Source organism: Hyperoodon ampullatus (assembly GCF_949752795.1).
Source record: "Hyperoodon ampullatus genome assembly, chromosome: 19".
NCBI lineage: Eukaryota > Metazoa > Chordata > Mammalia > Artiodactyla > Ziphiidae > Hyperoodon > Hyperoodon ampullatus.
The window spans coordinates 10,676,687-10,694,505 of record NC_136932.1 but is presented as its reverse complement, the minus strand read 5'-3'; the positions used below and the strand labels follow the sequence as shown (position 1 = coordinate 10,694,505).

General features: G+C 45.2%; 1 protein-coding gene across 1 annotated transcript in view; it reads left to right on the top strand.

Annotated features, from left to right (window-relative positions):
- Window positions 1-17,819, top strand: part of MARCHF10 (membrane associated ring-CH-type finger 10) — a gene marked incomplete at its 3' end in the record, with an annotated part of 84,873 nt that overhangs the window by 21,895 nt on the left and 45,159 nt on the right. Inside the window, exon 3 of the mRNA XM_079725498.1 lies at window positions 10,103-10,274. Coding sequence (XP_079581624.1) covers window positions 10,103-10,274 — 172 coding nt within the window. The remainder of the gene's footprint in view (window positions 1-10,102; window positions 10,275-17,819) is intronic.

The following is a 17,819-nucleotide window of genomic DNA, read 5'->3' as shown; positions in this document are numbered from 1 at the left end:
AGTTACTGCAAAGGCCCCCTAACAGGTCTTCACAACTCCCGCTCCTGCCCCCAAATCCCGCTTTCCCTACCACAGGTGATTTGACAAGTGGAACCCAGATCACTCTGTTGGCCACTTAAACCCCTTCCATGGTGTTCTGTGGCTTTCAGAATGGGGACCAACACCCATCATGTAGCCAACAAGGCCCTTTAGGATCTGGCCTTCCTTACTGCTCTATGCTTCAACCACACTGGCTTTGGGTCCTCATTCGTGCCAGGCCACCTCCTGCTAGGAGGCTTTGCACATGCTGTTCCCTTTTCTTGAAGTACTTGGCCTGCCTTCCCACCAGGTCTCAGATCTCAGCTCAGGTCACTTCCTCAGGGAGGTTTTCCCCAACTGCGCCCACGCCCCCGGCAAAAAAAACCTCTGCCCTATCTTCTGATGGTTGTCCATGCAGTTCCTTTTTTAAAATGTATCAAAATTCATTTTTTTAAACGAGTTTTGATAAATGCATGTAACCATGTTTCGAGTTTCCATCACCCATGACCCTTTCCAGTCAATTCCTGCCTCTGTCCTTCTCAGAGACAACCACTGTTCTGGGTATTTTCACCATAAATTAGTTTTGCCTTTTCTTTTCCTATTTCTTTACACTGTTTTCAGTTCAACTTTTAAGTCACTTTTTAGAAATTGGTGGAATATAGATTCTAAATAGATGAGCTAAATAAATGAACCTCCTTAATAATTAAATTAGGGGACTTCCCTGGCAGTCCAGTGGTTAACACTCTACGCTTACACTGCAGTGGGTTCGATCACTGGTTGGGGAACTATCCTGCATGCCACATGGCGTGACCAAAAAATAATAATAATTAAATTAAAATTACATACAAGTTACAGATTAAAATTATAGTCTTTTCCCAAAATGACAAAGTCTCTTTTAAAAAGATAATATGTAGTTGGAAAAGTTATGTAGAAATTGGCATTCTCATGTACCTCTGGAAATGTAAATTGGTAGAGTATTTCTGGAGGACAATTTGGGAACAAAATATTGTAAATCTTTGTGATGCTGTTAATCTACTAATATAAATTCCCACTTTGGGAACTTAAAGAAATAATTGATGATGTGCATAAATATATAAAAATATTCATCATAGCATTATTTATCATAGAAAAAGTTGGAAGCAACCTAAATGACCAACAAAAGTAATTATGACAGAGCCATACAATAGGAATATATTGTAAAGACAAAGAGAACTGCCAAGAAAGAATAAAGTTTACTTAATGGGTTTATTCTTCGAGTATATTTGTACTGTGATTCTGAAATTATTTCATGTTCATTACAGAGTAAAACAAATGAATACATATATTAATATAATTAAGGAATAAAGATTTTAAATATGAGAAAAAAATATAAATATAAAACAAAAGAAAGGAAGGGAAAACCCCTTCCACTAAATATGTATTAGTGTTAAATACATATTTCTAATTAATTCCATTGAAAGGACTTAGGAACAATGTCCCTCTAGGAGCAATGAACACACATAGCATGAAGATACTGATTTCTAAATAGCTTTCTAAACTAAAAGGAACCAGAGCTTATTGGGAAAATAGCTGATTCTAGGTCTGAGCCAGGTAAAGTACAAGGTGAGGCTATGAAATTTTATTGTGCCATAAAGCATAGAAGTGCTCGGAGACTCAAGTCAGAGCAAACTTGAATGAACTCCCATTCACCAATTTTGGGACGATTTGAGCCTCAAAAAATGTGATGAGATAATTGAATAAAATGTGTCCTTGAAACCACAATGATGATGATAACAAACAAAGAGGCAAACAAACAAATAAGAAGGGAGGAAAGGGGCTTCCCTGGTGGCACAGTGGTTGAGAGTCCGCCCGCCAATGCAGGAGACACGGGTTCGTGCCCCGGTCCGGGAGGATCCCGCATGCCACGGAGCGGCTGGGCCCATGAGCCACGGCCGCTGAGCCTGCGCATCAGGAGCCTGTGCCCCGCAATGGGAGAGGCCACAACAGTGAGAGGTCCGCGTACCACAAAAACAAACAAACAAACAAAAAAACAATATTTATACAGATGCATAAATATATGTGCAAGAGTAATGTCAGTTGCTATAACAAAGGGACCAAAAATATGATGATTCAATCAAGAAAGAATTTGTTTCTGGCACCTGTGATGGCCCAGGTGATCAGCAGGCAGCTCTCCTCCACTAGGACTTACAGGGATTCAGGCCAATGATGGTTCTATTGTCTTCAACACATGACTTTCAAAGTTGTTGCCTCTCCAGCCGAGAAGCAGGGCCAGAGACTATCTCTGAAACAGGCTGTACACGTCAATTGTGCTCCCACTCCACTGGTGAGACTTTCCTCCTGAGGCCACACCTAGTTGCAGTGGAAACTGAGTCATTCAGTTCAAGGTGGGCGGCCACATCCAACTGTAGCTCTTATCACTTGAGAAGGGATTTCAGTGGAAAGCTAGTAGTCTCCATCACACTCATTTGTTATACAGCAGAAACTAACACAACATTGTAAAGCAATTATACTCCAATAAAGATGTTTAAAAAGCGGGGGGGAGGGGTGGTCTGAAAGAACACAGACCAAGCTATTTGCAGTTTTTATTTCAAGGTTAATGGAGTTTTGAATGCTTTAAAATTTCTCTCTTTGTCTTTAGTTTTCCATTGTGAACATGGATTTTCTTTTTCTTTGCAATAAAGAAAAGACTTACACTTTACAAAAATAAGCCATTGAAGCTACAAAAAGATGCTTTGTTTTCTTCCTCTGAAAGAAACATACAAGCTAATCTTAAGTAACACATTAAGCATTTTTCTTCTCAGAAACCTTCAGTTGGACCCTATTCTCCAACACATTAACTCTCAATCCTTTGCTTGACTCTCAGAACCCCCCACAGTCTGACCCCAGCTTGCCAGCCAACTTTGTCTCTCACCTCTCCTTCTCACACCCTCTGCTCTGGCCATATGCCTTGCTGCCTGAGAATCACGCTGTGGGTGTCACTCCATCCGTACCTTGGCTCCCGTGCTGCCTCCAGCCTAAGCTGGTGCCTACTGCTCCTTGAGTTCCTAGAAAACACCATCCCCTTCATGAAGCCTCCCTTGACTTCTCACTTTTTTGCTGTGAGTTCCTTTGAAATTTAGAATTGGTGCCACCCAATTTACCACTTAATTAAACTTTGTTTTGCATTTTGCTAGTATGGTATAAATTGTGTCTCTCCCATTGCAAGTATCTTGTCTTTATATGGGGTTGAAGACACAGTAGATGCATATGATGCTTTTCAATTAATTCCCATGTTTTATGACCTATTATTCTGAGTAGGAGGTATTTTCATGGATGACCTCCATTTAATGGCCAAGTCTTTCATGTTCTTCAAATGTTCCTCTCAACTAAAAGGAGAATATGAATTCAAATAAAGAATGAAGGAGAAATACATTGTAGCAAAACCACTCCTGAAAAATACCCAACAGAGGGCAGTCTCAACGTGCTACTAAACACTACACCTTAGTGCTCAAATTTTTTACATCCAACAATTTCCTGGCCACATGCCACTTCCTTACCCACTGCCTACCATACAGAAGAACTCCATTTCAGAGAATACTACACATACCTGTCCCCCAAAGCATGAGAACGTATCGTCACCACTCATGTAAACCAACCAAGATTTCTGCAGCACATGAAGGATTCATTTGCATTTTAAGAAATACTAGCAAGTGTCATAAAACATGTCATGTTCGCCATTTCAGTAGCTTGCAGCTCTGTTTCACCCAGAGGACCTTCCCTAGTGGGATGGCTTGTAATCAGGAAGCAAGTTCTACTAAAGTCCCACGTGCCTCTCCTTCAGAGAGCAGCCCCAATGGTGATCAAACATTATGAAGACTTTAACCACTGAGGCCACTGTTGCTCTCAGACCAGCGTCTCAGGCTGGGTCATTCCAAGTTGCTGGCATGAGAATCAGAGAGAAGGTGGCAGGTAGGAGAGAGTTCTCTACAGAATTCATTAGTAGAGACAACTGCCCATGAAATTTATGCACATGGCAGCCCAGCCAACTCCCAAAAGCTTCTTGTGGCAAAGTGGAAAGCAAGGGCTTCTACTGCTGAGCCTGGTCTTGCCCAGCCCCACCTGGGAGCCACGTCTCCAGGTGGGGAGACACAAATGGGGTTAAGCAGCAGTTGGATTCAGGTGAGTGGTACCTGAGTCCAAACCCCGCCCCAAATTACTAATCCATTCTGTATTGTTGTTCAAGTTTACAATCCTGGTAAGCTCAAAATTGTCCTGAACATGGGAAGGACTTTGATGCCCTTAGTTTTTTCTAGAAGAGAGAATGTTTAGCCAGCTTTGTAATACAACAGCACTCTGTGTAGGACATGCTAACTTTATATTTCTTGAATCCATAAAGGTACCCATCCTGTCCAGAATGCTATTTATACAAGCTGCCCTTAATTCCCAAAGGCAATTTTTTGTGTTTGAGGCACAATATGAATGTGGACTTTGGGGACAGCACTCTGAAGATACTCATTTGCACCCACAGTTCCTTGGTCACCCTTCCCATGTTGTTACTGTTTGCGTGTCGAGGTTCACAGCCTTGATCATCCTCTTTCATGATCTCGTGAGAACGTTTTATGTCAAATGTAATAAACACACCGTCTTTCTCTGGCACCAGCCTGACACTACTCTTTGCCTGTTTTCCTATTCAGAGCAAGTCATGTCCTGATCTTTACGCTATGTCATAAGATCCACTCAGCTCAGCCTTCCATCACGTGACACGTGGCTACAATGCGTTTTGTACACGTCCATCAGAATTCATCAGCACACCTTGTGGGAGGGAGGGAGGTGGCATACCAGTTGAGAACCAGCTCTGTAGATCTTGGAAATGAGCCATCAGGCAAGAGCTGGAAAATGACTCAGTCTTTTCTGTCCCTGACTACTTCTGTCTCCTTGCCTTTCTGATCGTCTGTGCTCATTGTCACCTTGCCATTTCAGACTCAACATTGTTAGGACCCAGTTTAAAAATCTAGGCCTTTTCTCACCTTCTGAGATGGCCCACACTCTGTCTGTGGAGTGTGTTTCTCTCTAAATAAATCCACTTCTTACCTATCACTTTATCTCTCACTGAATTCTTTCTGTGACGAGACATCAAGAACCTGAGCTTCATTAAGTCCTGAAACCAGAGCAATGTACAACATCCAGGAAAGAAGAGATTTTACTTTCATTTTTAATATTGGAATTGGGTGACCAGTGCTAGAGACTGGGTAGGAGGAGTCAAGATTGAGGACGGTGGTCAAGAATCCCAGTCCATACTCCCCACAACGTGCCCTGCCACTCATTATCCAGCACAGGACTTGACCAGGCCTCCAGGTTCTGAGTGACATGGAGAGCAGAAATCAATTGGAAAAACAAGACGGAAGCCATCCCAGGATAAGAACAATAAAAGTTTTTCTCCCACATATCCAAAACCATGAGGTGTCCTACATCTAAAATAGTTCCAAGAAGTTCCAATATCATAACCATGGTGGTGTTGTTTTAATTATATATACACTCAAAGACAGAAAGATTAGAAAGAACTGCACTAAATACTAATGAAAGCTGTGTTTCAAAAAAAAAAAAAAAAATCTAGTCACTCTCACATCCCTGAAGAAATGCATCCCACGTGCCAATCCTTGGGTCTCCATCATCCAGGAGGTCTAACTAGAACCATCATCATGTTTCGAAGTCGCTACTTCAGTGCCCAATTCCCTAATGTAAGTCCCTTCTTTTCCTAGTGTGAGTCTTGCTCTGAACTTTTGAGAGTTTCTAGCAAGGTCATATCTCTACTTTATTATGGATGATGCCAAAAGAGCAAGTTGGGGATCTTTGGAAAATGTTGACTGCAAAAACCATAATACTCCAGAAAAATACTGATTTTGACAATAACTTCTTTTAGTTAATGTGGCTTTATTAGGACTCTCATCAGATTACCAAGAGAGAACTTAAAGTCTACACATGGGGCTTCCCTGGTGGCACAGTGGTTAAGAATCTGCCTGCCAATTCAGGGGACATGGGTTCGAGCCCTGGTCCGGGAAGATCCCACATGCTGTGGAGCAACTAAGCCCGTACGCCACAACTACTGAGCCTGCGTTCTAGAGCCCGCAAGCCACAACTACTGAGCCCACGTGCCACAACTACCGAAGCCCGTGCGCCTAGAGCCCATGCTCTGCAGCAAGAGAAGCCGCCGCAATGAGAAGCCTGTGTACCGCAATGAAAGTAGCCCCTGCTCGCTGCAACTAGAGAAAAGCCCATGCGCAGCAACGAAGACCCAATGCAGCCAAAAGTAAATAAATAAAATAAATAAAATTTTTAAAAAATAAAAAGTCTACACATGTATTATGTAGTCTGGATTTTTTTTTTTTTTTTTTTTTTTTGCGGTACGTGGGCCTCTCACTGCTGTGGCCTCTCCCGTTGTGGAGCACAGGCTCCGGATGCACAGGCTTAGCGGCCATGGCTCATGGGCCCAGCCACTCCTCGGCATGTGGGATCTTCCCGGACTGGGGCACAAACCCGTGTCCCCTGCATCGGCAGGCAGACTCTCAACCACTGCGCCACCAGGGAAGCCCTGTAGTCTGGGTTTTTTAGTTTAGTTTTTTTGGTTTTTTTTTTTTTAATGTTTCAGGCTTTGATTTTGAAACACAGAGCTAGTTTTCTTCCCCTAAAGGAAGAGCAGTATGCTCTTGCCTCCACCTCCATGTGACATTTCAACTTAGGAACATATGGGGGAAGAAAATTGTAATTACTCTTCAAAATTGCAAGAGGAGGAGACAGTTTTAAAATCAGCTTAAAATCAACATAATTGGGCTTCCCTGGTGGTGCAGTGGTTGAGAGTCCACCTGCCGATGCAGGGGACACGGGTTCGTGCCCCGGTCTGGGAAGATCCCACATGCCACGGAGCGACTGGGCCCGTGAGCCATGGCCGCTGAGCCTGTGCTCCGCAATGGGAGAGGCCACAACAGTGAGAGGCCCGCGTACCGCAAGAAAAAAAAAAAAAAATCAACATAATTTAATTTTTACTGTCTGCTAATCTTTAAATGTTGTTAAATATTTGGCATTAGAACTTTACTGTCTGAAAGAGAACTTGTACCATAGGACTGCCCCACCTTGCTGTCCATTGCTCTTTGAAGTAGGTGACAACCCATTTGAATTTTTCAGTGGGGTTTATGGTTTTGGTTTCAACAGCAGGTAGTTAATTTTCAGCAGTTAGCTGGTTACTTTTTTAAATGGCTGAACATGGATGGCTAATTGCAAAAGCCAACCCTTACATGGCACTCTCTCAGTGCCTGGCACCATGACCCTTAGTGCTATAAACATATCTTAACTCATTTCATCCTCACAGAACCACCAAAAAGAAGGCACTATTGTTCACAGATGAGAAAATCTGAGAGGCAAAGAGATGAACTAAAACCAATCCTATGTCACACAGTCACTACGTGGAAGAGCCAGGATTCACTCCCAGGAAGCTGGGGTCCAGAGTCTTAAATACTACATTTTAGTGCCAGAATGAGTTACTTCAACTTCTTTCACCCAAGGAGCATCCTGCTTGGATAATATAATGGGCTTTCATGAGAGAGGATACATGAGAATGGCTGAATACATGACAGGACACGAATGAAGATACAAAAAGTTGAAGTCATTGGCTTAAGATGACTCAAAGCAAGCACGAAAAGACCCAGTAGCACATTCGTAAGTATTAGAGTTCTCACCATTGTGGCTTTAGTCGCCAACCGACAAAACACCCACTTCCAGCTGTAATTTCTGGACTCAAGGGTGATTCCCAAGGACTTCCCTGGTGGCTCAGCGGTTAAGAATCCGCCTGCCAATGCAGGGGACATGGGTTCGAGCCCTGGTCCGGGAAGATCCTACATGCCATGGAGCAACGAAGCCTGTGAGCCACAACTACTGAGCCTGGACTCTAGAGCCCGCGAGCCACAACTGCTGAGACCACACACCTAGAGCCTGTGCTCCGCAACAGGAGAAGCCACTGCAATGAGAAGCCTGTGCACCGCAACGAAGAGTAGCCCCCGCCCTCTGCAACTAGAGAAAAGCCCACGCGCAGCAACGAAGACCAAACGCAGCCAAAAATATAGATAGATAGATAGATAGATAGATAGATAGATAGATATTTGCAACTGGAAGTAAAGTTGATGGAACCAGGAACCAGAGAAGGATATACTTGGAAGGCAGGTGCATGATACCATATGTAATAGGCATGGTTTAATTGGCCAAGTTTTCTTCCACCTTTGGTGCTATTAATGCTCGAGGTACAATGAATGGGTGAAGGAAGGTTAAACATGGCTTAACACCCCACCCAATAAAGAGTCTCTTCACCAACTCCTCCTGATTCACCACTGCCTGGGGTAAGCAAAGAATTCTAGTCCTGGCTGAGGGTGAAGGGGACGGACCCACCAGCAGTGAACACTATTACTGCTCCTGATGCTGTAACCATGGATATTGGTAGTCTTAGCCCAGAGCATCTTTCCTGCCTTTCCACTGGCTGAAAAACAGATGTGTGAGCAGCTTCTCCATTCGCTGATGTAAGTTGTTTGTGTCGAGCAGTTTGTGGAAGAAATTCAGTCACACGTTCACCAATGTCCTTCTTGCCTATGACCATCTCAGGCACCAGAATTAAAATTTGCCCACATTCCCTTTGCTGAGAATGCAAAGCCTATCCCATGTTCAGAAATGACCTCATGTTTCATCTTTGACATTTCAGAATCATTTCCAAGGATTTCTGTTAAATTCCAGAACCAAAAGGGAAAAGGAAGAACAACCAACTCATTATGTCCTTTCCTTTTTCCCGTCCCTTTATCTGAGGGTGGTCTGTTTTCTGAAAATGCAGGGAGAAACAATAATTATTTGTTTGAAGGCTGTCACCAGGCTCTAAGTGACCAAACATAATTTATAATCCTGGAGAATAAGGATCTGTCCACCTGTAGATTTGTACTGACGTCCTTGTAGAAGACTGACAGGTAGGGGACTTTTTTGAGAGTGTAGTTTGTCTTACGTTACACCCAATAATTCAAAGCTATTCAGAGTATTTTCCTGAGTCAGGAGGCTTAAAATGAAAATGCCACAACTGTCAGAGAGAACGAGGAGCAAGATCAATACAAATTGCCACCGCTGGAGAGGTGTGGAGGACGTTAATTTAGCACTCTGTGTCCGCAGGGGTCTACACTTTCAGAGGACTTGCCAATATAGACCACTGTGCAGTGCAGGAGTATTTAGTGACCCTGCCCCTGGTGTGGGGGGATGGGAACCCTGTGGTTTTGTTTGCTGGGTGCATCGCCTAGCAAATCATATTAACACCAGGATCTAAGACCTTAAGGCAGGACTTAAATTGCCCTTCAAGACCAAGTTCCTCCTAATTGTTTATGTTGTTTTCACTCATTTCTTTGGTGGGTGTAAGTGTGGCAAAGTGTAAAGCTATTGAATGCCTGGATAATTTTTATTGTGTCTGCAAGGCTGTGTTGAGATATTCTGACACCGCATGAGTCAGGATTTGTCCGTGCATAGATTTATACTGACTTCTTTATAGACGACTGACAAGTAGGGGCCTTTTAAAAAGATTAATCTAAAAAAAAAAAAAAGATTAATCTGTCTTATGTTGCACCCAATAATTCAGAGTATTAAACTGAGGTCTCATTGATTCAGTCCCAACACACTTATCTAAATTTCCTTTTCATTGTCAAGTATATGATTAACATAAGGAACATTTTTCCTCACCCACCCCCAAAATAGTTCAAATAACAAATAACAAGAAGTTTAAATGCACGGATGGTTTCTCCTGTTTTCATATTTGCTCTTAGCATGAGCTGTTTATTGGTCATCCAATTACTTAAGGGTCAGGAATTCATTCTCTTCATAATGTTCTACAAAATAGACTCATTAACTTTGCTATTATTTCTAAATTGATACGCCCAGTCCATGAAAATCTGACTGGTGAAAGGGCACATTGAGTTGGCAGGATGCTCCAGTGTCTTTGTTGAGGGGTTGCTGAATTTGGCTTGTCTCTTTTTCCCCTGCCCAGCAAAGATGGCCTACTGACCACAGATACTCAGACACCTTTCATTTTCGGAAGAGTTCTGGTGAGGAGGATGCTCTAGCCAAACCGAGATTATCTGCCAAGAGTACTGCACGTAAGAGTGATTACAGACTTCCAGCAATTGACCAAACATCAGTCAAGCAGAAACATAAAAGTACCATGACGCCAAAGAAATCAGAGAAAGTGGGCCCCAGCAAACCCTATCCAGGTGAGTGGCGGGTTTATTGAAATTCACAAGATCTAACATCCCGGCATCAGAGGTAAGGACAGCAATCAAATTCGTGGCCCCGATTACACCTAGTGTTTTCCAAGTGGCCAGTTCAGGTTTTGCAGGGTCTGATGATCTTATGCAAATGATAAAATCCATTTCGGAGTAGAACATCAGGTCAAGGAGGTGTGAATTATGCAGAGTAACTGTCTCCACTGTCCACATTTTCTTCCCAGTCATTGGCTTTGTGTGGCACTGGCCCAGAATGGCTGCCTTTTCATCTTCTTCACCCTTCTGGGAGGGATAAAGACATTTGGCCCCAGGTATCAAATTTTATGACTCAATCCAGAGCATGAAGGGAAGCTTTCAAAAGCATCTGAATGGCATAATTTACTGCTGAGAAAGAGGGTAATAAAGTCCTCCAGTTCTGGGGTTGTCCTCTCCGGGAAAAAAAGGGGGCTTGGTAAATCTTCCCCTTTGTGCAGTTTGGTAAATAATTCACTCTTTAGCTGCCTTTGAAGCAAAGACCGGTCCTCTGCTTAAGGCAGGAGAAACTTAATAGTATCCAGAAAGGGGATAAATGCAACTGAAAGTTTAGAGTCCCTCAGGCTCATCCCCATTAAAGCCAACATCTGTAGGACAAACTTGATTCCTCTGGGAACTGACGTGGAAGTTGGGATAACTAGGCAGAAAGGTCTGCCTTCTGCTTGGGTGGAATGGAAACGATCCAGATTAACTGCCGAAGAATTCGTAAATGTATGTACATTTACATACATTTACGAAGAATTCGTAAATAGCATGCGATTCTTTTAAATCCAAATCACAATGACTTTTTAATCCTAAATAGCTCCAGTCGTGCAACCACCCGTCCGGTTAAGTCTTAATGCATTTTTAGACAATGGCAGCTCTCACTTAGATTAACCGCCCACATTTTATAGCTTTAATGAAGTTTAAAGAAAAATTGACTTCTGAAATTATGTCCGTTCAGGCAAAGCCCCAACTCTTTTTCCGTATTTAATCAGGGGAAAGCATCATCGTAGTTAACAACTTCTCATTTTGAAGCCTTTTAGTAGGAATTAGGTCTTTAATTCAGCAGTTTAAGAATGAAATAGGGCAAATAAGATCATTCCCCAAATATTTCAAAATCCATGTTGTCATGTATCAAATTGAGGATGTCTTTAATAGAAAAAATTAAATTTAAGTAAGGCAACTCCAGTCACTCGATATAATTTTTAGCCTTCTTGCTAAAACTAGGTAGCTGTTTGCATGATGTGCTTTGTCCTCTGTAGAGATAAATCATTCTAATGGACAGTTTAGGCCCACTCCATGACTTTAGCTTGTATGATTAATATAGATGTTCTTCCGACGGAGCGGACTCCACATGGAACTTACAACACTGACAGAAAGGGAGAATTAATTCACTTTACTTTCTATAAAACCTCAAATTCAAAGAATTACTAGACTAGAAAGCACCAAGGTTTAGGCAAGAGAGCCAAGTTGGCAGAAAGATATCTATTTCACCACCTAAGAGATGTTACTTGTAGTAAACAGCCTTTAAAAACCACCAGCTTAAAAGTAATGATAATAATAAAATAAATAAATTTTAAAACACCAGCTTTATCACCATATTATAGCTCTAGACCGTGTCCAAGCCCCAGGCAGCCATGAGCTGGACTATGGCCTGGCCGTCCAGCAAGTGTAACAGCCCTGCTGATTGATGTCAGTTATTACAGAAGCCGACTCAGTTCTATAGCAAACTGGGTTGATCATGTGAGCTAAAAGCAAAGCCTTGGTGTGTTAAGATCCATTCGTTTTACACATCTAGTCTCACCCTCAGAGTTCCTTCATCAGCACAGTAAAATGACAGACCAGGGACATGGCAAGAATTTAAGCTGAGTCTATTCAGGCAAAGTTGAGTCCAGTGGTGGTGACAACTCAGAAAATTCAGATAAATACGCTGCTGTTATAGAAAAAGAGGCTTGGGGACCTGAATTATCTGGACACGTTGATCCAATTCACTGGGTAAATTCATAGGTTCCTGCTTTCCTTCACCTCTGTAGGGAAATACTTTTCTAAAGCATTTTGGGGGGTCACCCAAAGTCGGCAGTAAGTCACCAAAACTTCTCCTCATGTCAGACCTGAGCTCTGTGCAAAACTGAAGCATTAAGACAGTGAAATCCCTTCGCAACATCTGCCTAATAGGCTAACCTTCCATACTGTGTTACGCCAGACTTTTCCTAAACAAAATAATACAGCTGGGGAATGTGGCTTGACTTACATGCAAATCTATGTAATGATAATCCATTAGAATCCTTATATGTGAATTATTATCTGGAATGCCTAAAACAGCTATTTATCAATACAACAGAGGAACCATCAGTGCCCTCTACTAATAGATTTATAACTGAGAAGGCATCAGATTTTCATTGTACTTCGTACTCTGTTAGAAGAGAGTCACGCATTTTAAATTAATTCATACATTCCATGGAACTATTTCTAAATGAGTTGGCTTGAGATTCTCCTTGTTATCTCTCTCCGTGCAGTTTCGGGCAAGTGCTTTAGCGTCAAAATGCTTGGATTAGCATCTGAGCCCCGTTTCTCATCTGCTGTGTCCCTTTGAGCAAGTAACTTCTCTGTGCCTCAGTGTCCTCATCTGTAAAATGGCAGAGCCTGGGAGTCAGCACAGATCCTACCTGCTGGGATGGCTGTGAGGATTCAATGATAAAACATATGCTCAGCCATTAGAATGGCCTCCGACACCATAGCTCATACATAATAGCCTTAAGGTATCGGGTACAAGGCAGCTGTATTCAGTAGGGAGAATGGACCAGAAAACTTTGTTTTCTTTGTCTTCACATTACATCCTCCACACCTCCCACCCCAATCTTTTTTCCTTTACCAAAAATCAGGGCTATATTTTTAAACTCCTAACACAAACGCAGGTACAGACACTTTTACTATACCCTGAATTCCCAAAGCAAAACACCAAATGGAAAAAGATGAACAATCAGAAAGCATTCGCCAAGCGAGAGATTTGCTTCCCCTCCAAAAAGACATGGAAAACTCAGGCAGTGAGTCAAGACCCAGCTGGGTCTGATGTGCAATTGATTCAGAAATCCTATTTCATGATCAAGGTGAACACTGACACAGGGTGAGAAATAAGCCTGGCCGAGTTACATATTCTTCTTTCAAGCAGAGGGAGGCTTGGGGATTAACCTTTACCGAAGGCCCACTCCGTATGCAGGATCTGCATCCTCCCATCGACTTGTATGAATCAGGGGGAAGCAGAGCTGACAGCAGGCCCAGTGAGTGCAGGGAGCTATGGTGGCCACCGGCTCCTGGACTCCTGCCTGTTCCCAAAACCCCTCCCAGCCCCATCCTGGCTTGGAAAGGAGCCATCTCTCCTTTCCAGGACACGCAGAGGCATCCAAAGGCCATTGTGCTGTGGGGGTCTGGCACCTGGAGTCCTAAGTCACTCGTGACCCCCGTGCCAGGCTCATAGGAAGTAAGTGCCCTCTCCTGCCCTTTCCTCTCACCTGGAGCCCGGGCAGAGTCCTACTAGTTATATGCCAGGAAAATGGATCTGGATGGAGTCTAGTGAGCCTGCTTCCAAAATCTTGCCCTTTAAAACAAAGCCAAATGTTCTGAAATTCTCCTCACTCCTTATTGAGTTCAGTGTTAGTCATTACCAGATTCGAATTTGTAGGAGTCGCAAAACCTAGTCAGACTAATAGTGGCTTATGGTGGAGACTGTAAAACTAAGAAAAAGCAGTAAACTCAGATTTTAAAATGTACACATCTAAGACGACTGTGGTCTCTTTTGGATTGGGAACTATTCATTTGAAGAGCAGCCTGGAAGGGAACTTTGAGGGCAAATCCCAATCTTCATAACTTACCTGGCAAATAAATTCTGTTGAAGATGTCGTCTGAAAGGCCAAGATTGATGGGTTTCCAGGCAAGTCCACTGGCATCCAACAACTTTCCAAGCTGTCTGCCCAAGTTAGAAAACAACCAACATAAGCAAATGCTCCCATATTTATAGAGAGAACCATAATTCTCAGTCCATTTACGGTAACGCTCCTGAGACAGAGGGGCCTGGGGCATCACAGAGCCCGGAATTTGAAGTTCTAGCTCAGATTCCTGATCTACCACATACTAGCCCTATAAATGTAAACTGGTGACTTCTCCAAACTCTGTTTCCTCATCAGTAAAATGGAGTTGTTACCAACCCCACCAGGTAGACAGGAGGACTGAAATCCTGGGTATAGATTGGGCTTCAGGCAAAGGTTAATCCCGAAGCCTCCTTCTATTTATGAAGGCTGCTTCCAACACCATAGACTGCTCCCGGGTTAGCACCTTTATAAGAGAATAGCTCAACCAAAGAAATTTTAGTTTGAGATGTGAGAGGTCATAACTTGATTATTAAAAAATTTACCTCTTTGATTACCAATAAACTCATCCATTTGTATCCCCAGTACCTGTGGGATGTTAGCATAGGTACATTCAACTGCCCCCACCATCTCAGAGTGTATGGCACAGGGGGTTTTCCCACCCACCACGCATTCATTCGGCACTTCGATACTCATTTACTGCCTGCTTACCTGCCAGGCACCGCATGGGTGCTGGAGATACAAAAATCAAACACACAGGACCTGCCCTCCAGGGGCTCACTGCCTAGTGGGAGGGCAGGACACCAACACGCCCTGGCCAAGGCAAGTTCTAAGGATGTGTGGGGAGGGGCCGGCGGGGTGAAAATCCTGAAGGAGGGGACTGAGCCAGGGCCAGGGGAGGAAGGCGAGAAAGGTGCGCCCAGCAGGAGGTACTGAGGGTGCGAAGGCACGGAGGAGAGAGCAAGGAAGAGGGGGAAGAGAGAGATGACAGACAGACAGACACACATGGAGGAACTACAAAGAGTCTAGGGCCTCAAAGTATCCCCAGACTAGGGGCAGAGGCATCACGGGAGAGCTTGTTAAAAATGCATGAATCCCAGCCCAGCCTTACTGACTCAGAACCTGCATTTAACAGGGCCCCTGGGAGATTTGTGTGCACATTTGAGTTTGAGAAGCGCTGGCTTAGGGCCAGCCTACAAGTTAGGAAGTGTAAAGTTGACGCCCTACGTGTAGGCAAGGACCAGGCCACGGAGGGCCTTGAACATCATGCTGGAGGCGATGGAGCATCAGATCGGCATCGTTAAAAGCTGACTGTGTTGGGCTTCCCTGGTGGCTCAGTGGTTGAGTCCGCCTGCTGATGCAGGGGACACGGGTTCGTGCCCTGGTCCAGGAAGATCCCATGTACCGCGGAGCGGCTGGGCCCGTGAGCCATGGCCACTGAGCCTGCGCGTCCGGAGCCTGTGCTCCGCAACGGGAGAGGCCACAGCAGTGAGAGGCCCACATACTGCAAAAAAAAAAAAAAAAAAAAAAAGCTGACTGTGTTCATGAAAGGGGGCTGGCTGGGAGGGTGAGCGCAGACAGAGGCCAAGAGACAAGCTGCTGTGGACCCAGAGAGAAATGAGAAGGGCCTGACCTGAAGCAAAAGCAGAGGAGAGGGCCTGGGCTGGAGGGATGTTGAAGGACGTAAGCCTGGCACAACATGGTGAGCGTCGGGGATGGGGAGAAGGAAGGAGGAGGAATCAGAGAGATCTTGGAGGTCTGGCCCAGAAAACTAGGCCAATGACGGTTGCCTTTGCAAGGCTGAGAAAGCAAGAAGACGGTGGGGCCCATCCTGTGGCCGTTGTCTGTGAAGGAACAGCCAGGATGGGCCAGGAGGAGATGCCAGGAAGCACCTGGGTATGCAGGTCTGCTGCTCAGCAGAGAACTCTTGGCCACCGGAAGGAAGCCAAGGGCCTAGAGTCAGTAAGAAGTGGCTGAAACTACAGGAACGTCTCCCCTGCGAGAGTGGACAGGGTAACGGGAGATGATGAAGGAACCTCGGGAAATACAGACATCTGAGGGGGGAAGGGAGAAGACAACTACGGAGAAATGGTCTGAGAAGTAGGAGCCACTCCAGGAGCCAAGGGAGGCCTCTGGAAATGAGTGGGTTAGAGTGTCAGCTCCTACAGCAGATTCAAGTAAATAAGGACCGAGGGCCCTCCACTAGAGGTAAAGGTTTTCAACCGGATGGTTACAACGATGGCATCTTAGCAGAGGAACTGAGTTCAGCCGCAGCATTTCCCCAGCTTCTCTGATAAGAATCGCCAGGGAGGTCCTTAATAAAACACGCACACCTGGGTCCCGTCCTGACCCAGAGCATCAGACTCTCCAAGGAAGGGGCCTGCAAAGCTGGTTTTCAACAAGCTCTACAGGTGATTCTCATCACAGAGGTTTGGGCCTCATAGCCTTCCTTCTCAAACTTCAGAAGTTCTTGAGAAATACCTGGGGACCTCAAGTAACTGCAGGTTCTGATTCGGTAGGTTTGAGTGGGTAGCAAGGCTGCACTTCTAAGAAGCCGCCAGGTCACAGCCATGCTGCTGGTCTCAGGACCACCCTGGCAGGAGCAGTGCTAGAGAAAACAGGTTTTGAGGAGGTAAGCCGTTGATCCAAGGTGACCCGGCTTGGCTAGTGGCAGAGCTGAGAGATCTGTCATGCCTGAGGGGTCTCTCTGGATCATGACTCCATCACGTGCCCATATTCTGCGTCCAGCAAGGATGGCAGATGGAGTGTGAGGTTGGCGAACAAATCATTAACTTCACTTGGACACCTCCCCCGTCCACCTGCTTCTCCCCACTTGCTCTCTCTCCCTTCCCGTGAGCCCACCAGGATCTCTCTGCTTCTTTCTCTTTCCCCAAGCTTCCCCTCTGCAGCAGAAAGGCCAGATTAGGGCATGACCACAACCTCCCAACCCGGAGCAGCTGGAAGATCGGGGGAGAGAGCCTCACCTAAGTGAGACCCCGCGGGCCACCATATGTTGCCGCCAGAATAACTAATTAGACTGGCTGTGGGAGAGGAGAAGGGCCCACGAGCTTCCACATGGGAACTTAGTGGGAGAGAACTTTCCTGCATCTGTCAGGGACGCCGGAGACCATCGGCTGGAGAAGGGTGTGATGGTGATGCCACTGCCCTGGTTAGCTCTTCAGTGACTCTGAGCTCCAAGCCAGGCACCTCCTGGACAGGAGCCATGCTGGCTGCCCCCAGGCCACCTTGACACACCACCCCCCAGCCCCTGAAGAATGAGTTTTGAGTTTAGATTCATTCACAGCCTTTTTCAAATGTCCTTTCCCACCGTGAGGGCTGCCTCCCGACTGCTCTTTTACTTTTGTGCAAGTGAAAGCACCAGCACCCCCTGTTCTGTGTTGAATATTCCCCTTACTGCTCCGTCTTTGCTTTCTCCCCCGTCTTGCAGCCCAGTACCACCTTCTGCAGCCTCTGGCTGCCCCTACTGCCGCCCGCCTCCCCAGCGGCCCGGGACTCCTCCCGGCCTCTCCCTCCGATCTCCTTTCCCTCCTCCCCGGGCCCCGCACCCGAGTCAGCGGCAGCCCTGTGCTACTTCCCCATCTCCTGCCCCAGCCCGGCCGAGACCCCTGTGCTGTGCCTGCCGGGCCCCAGAAGG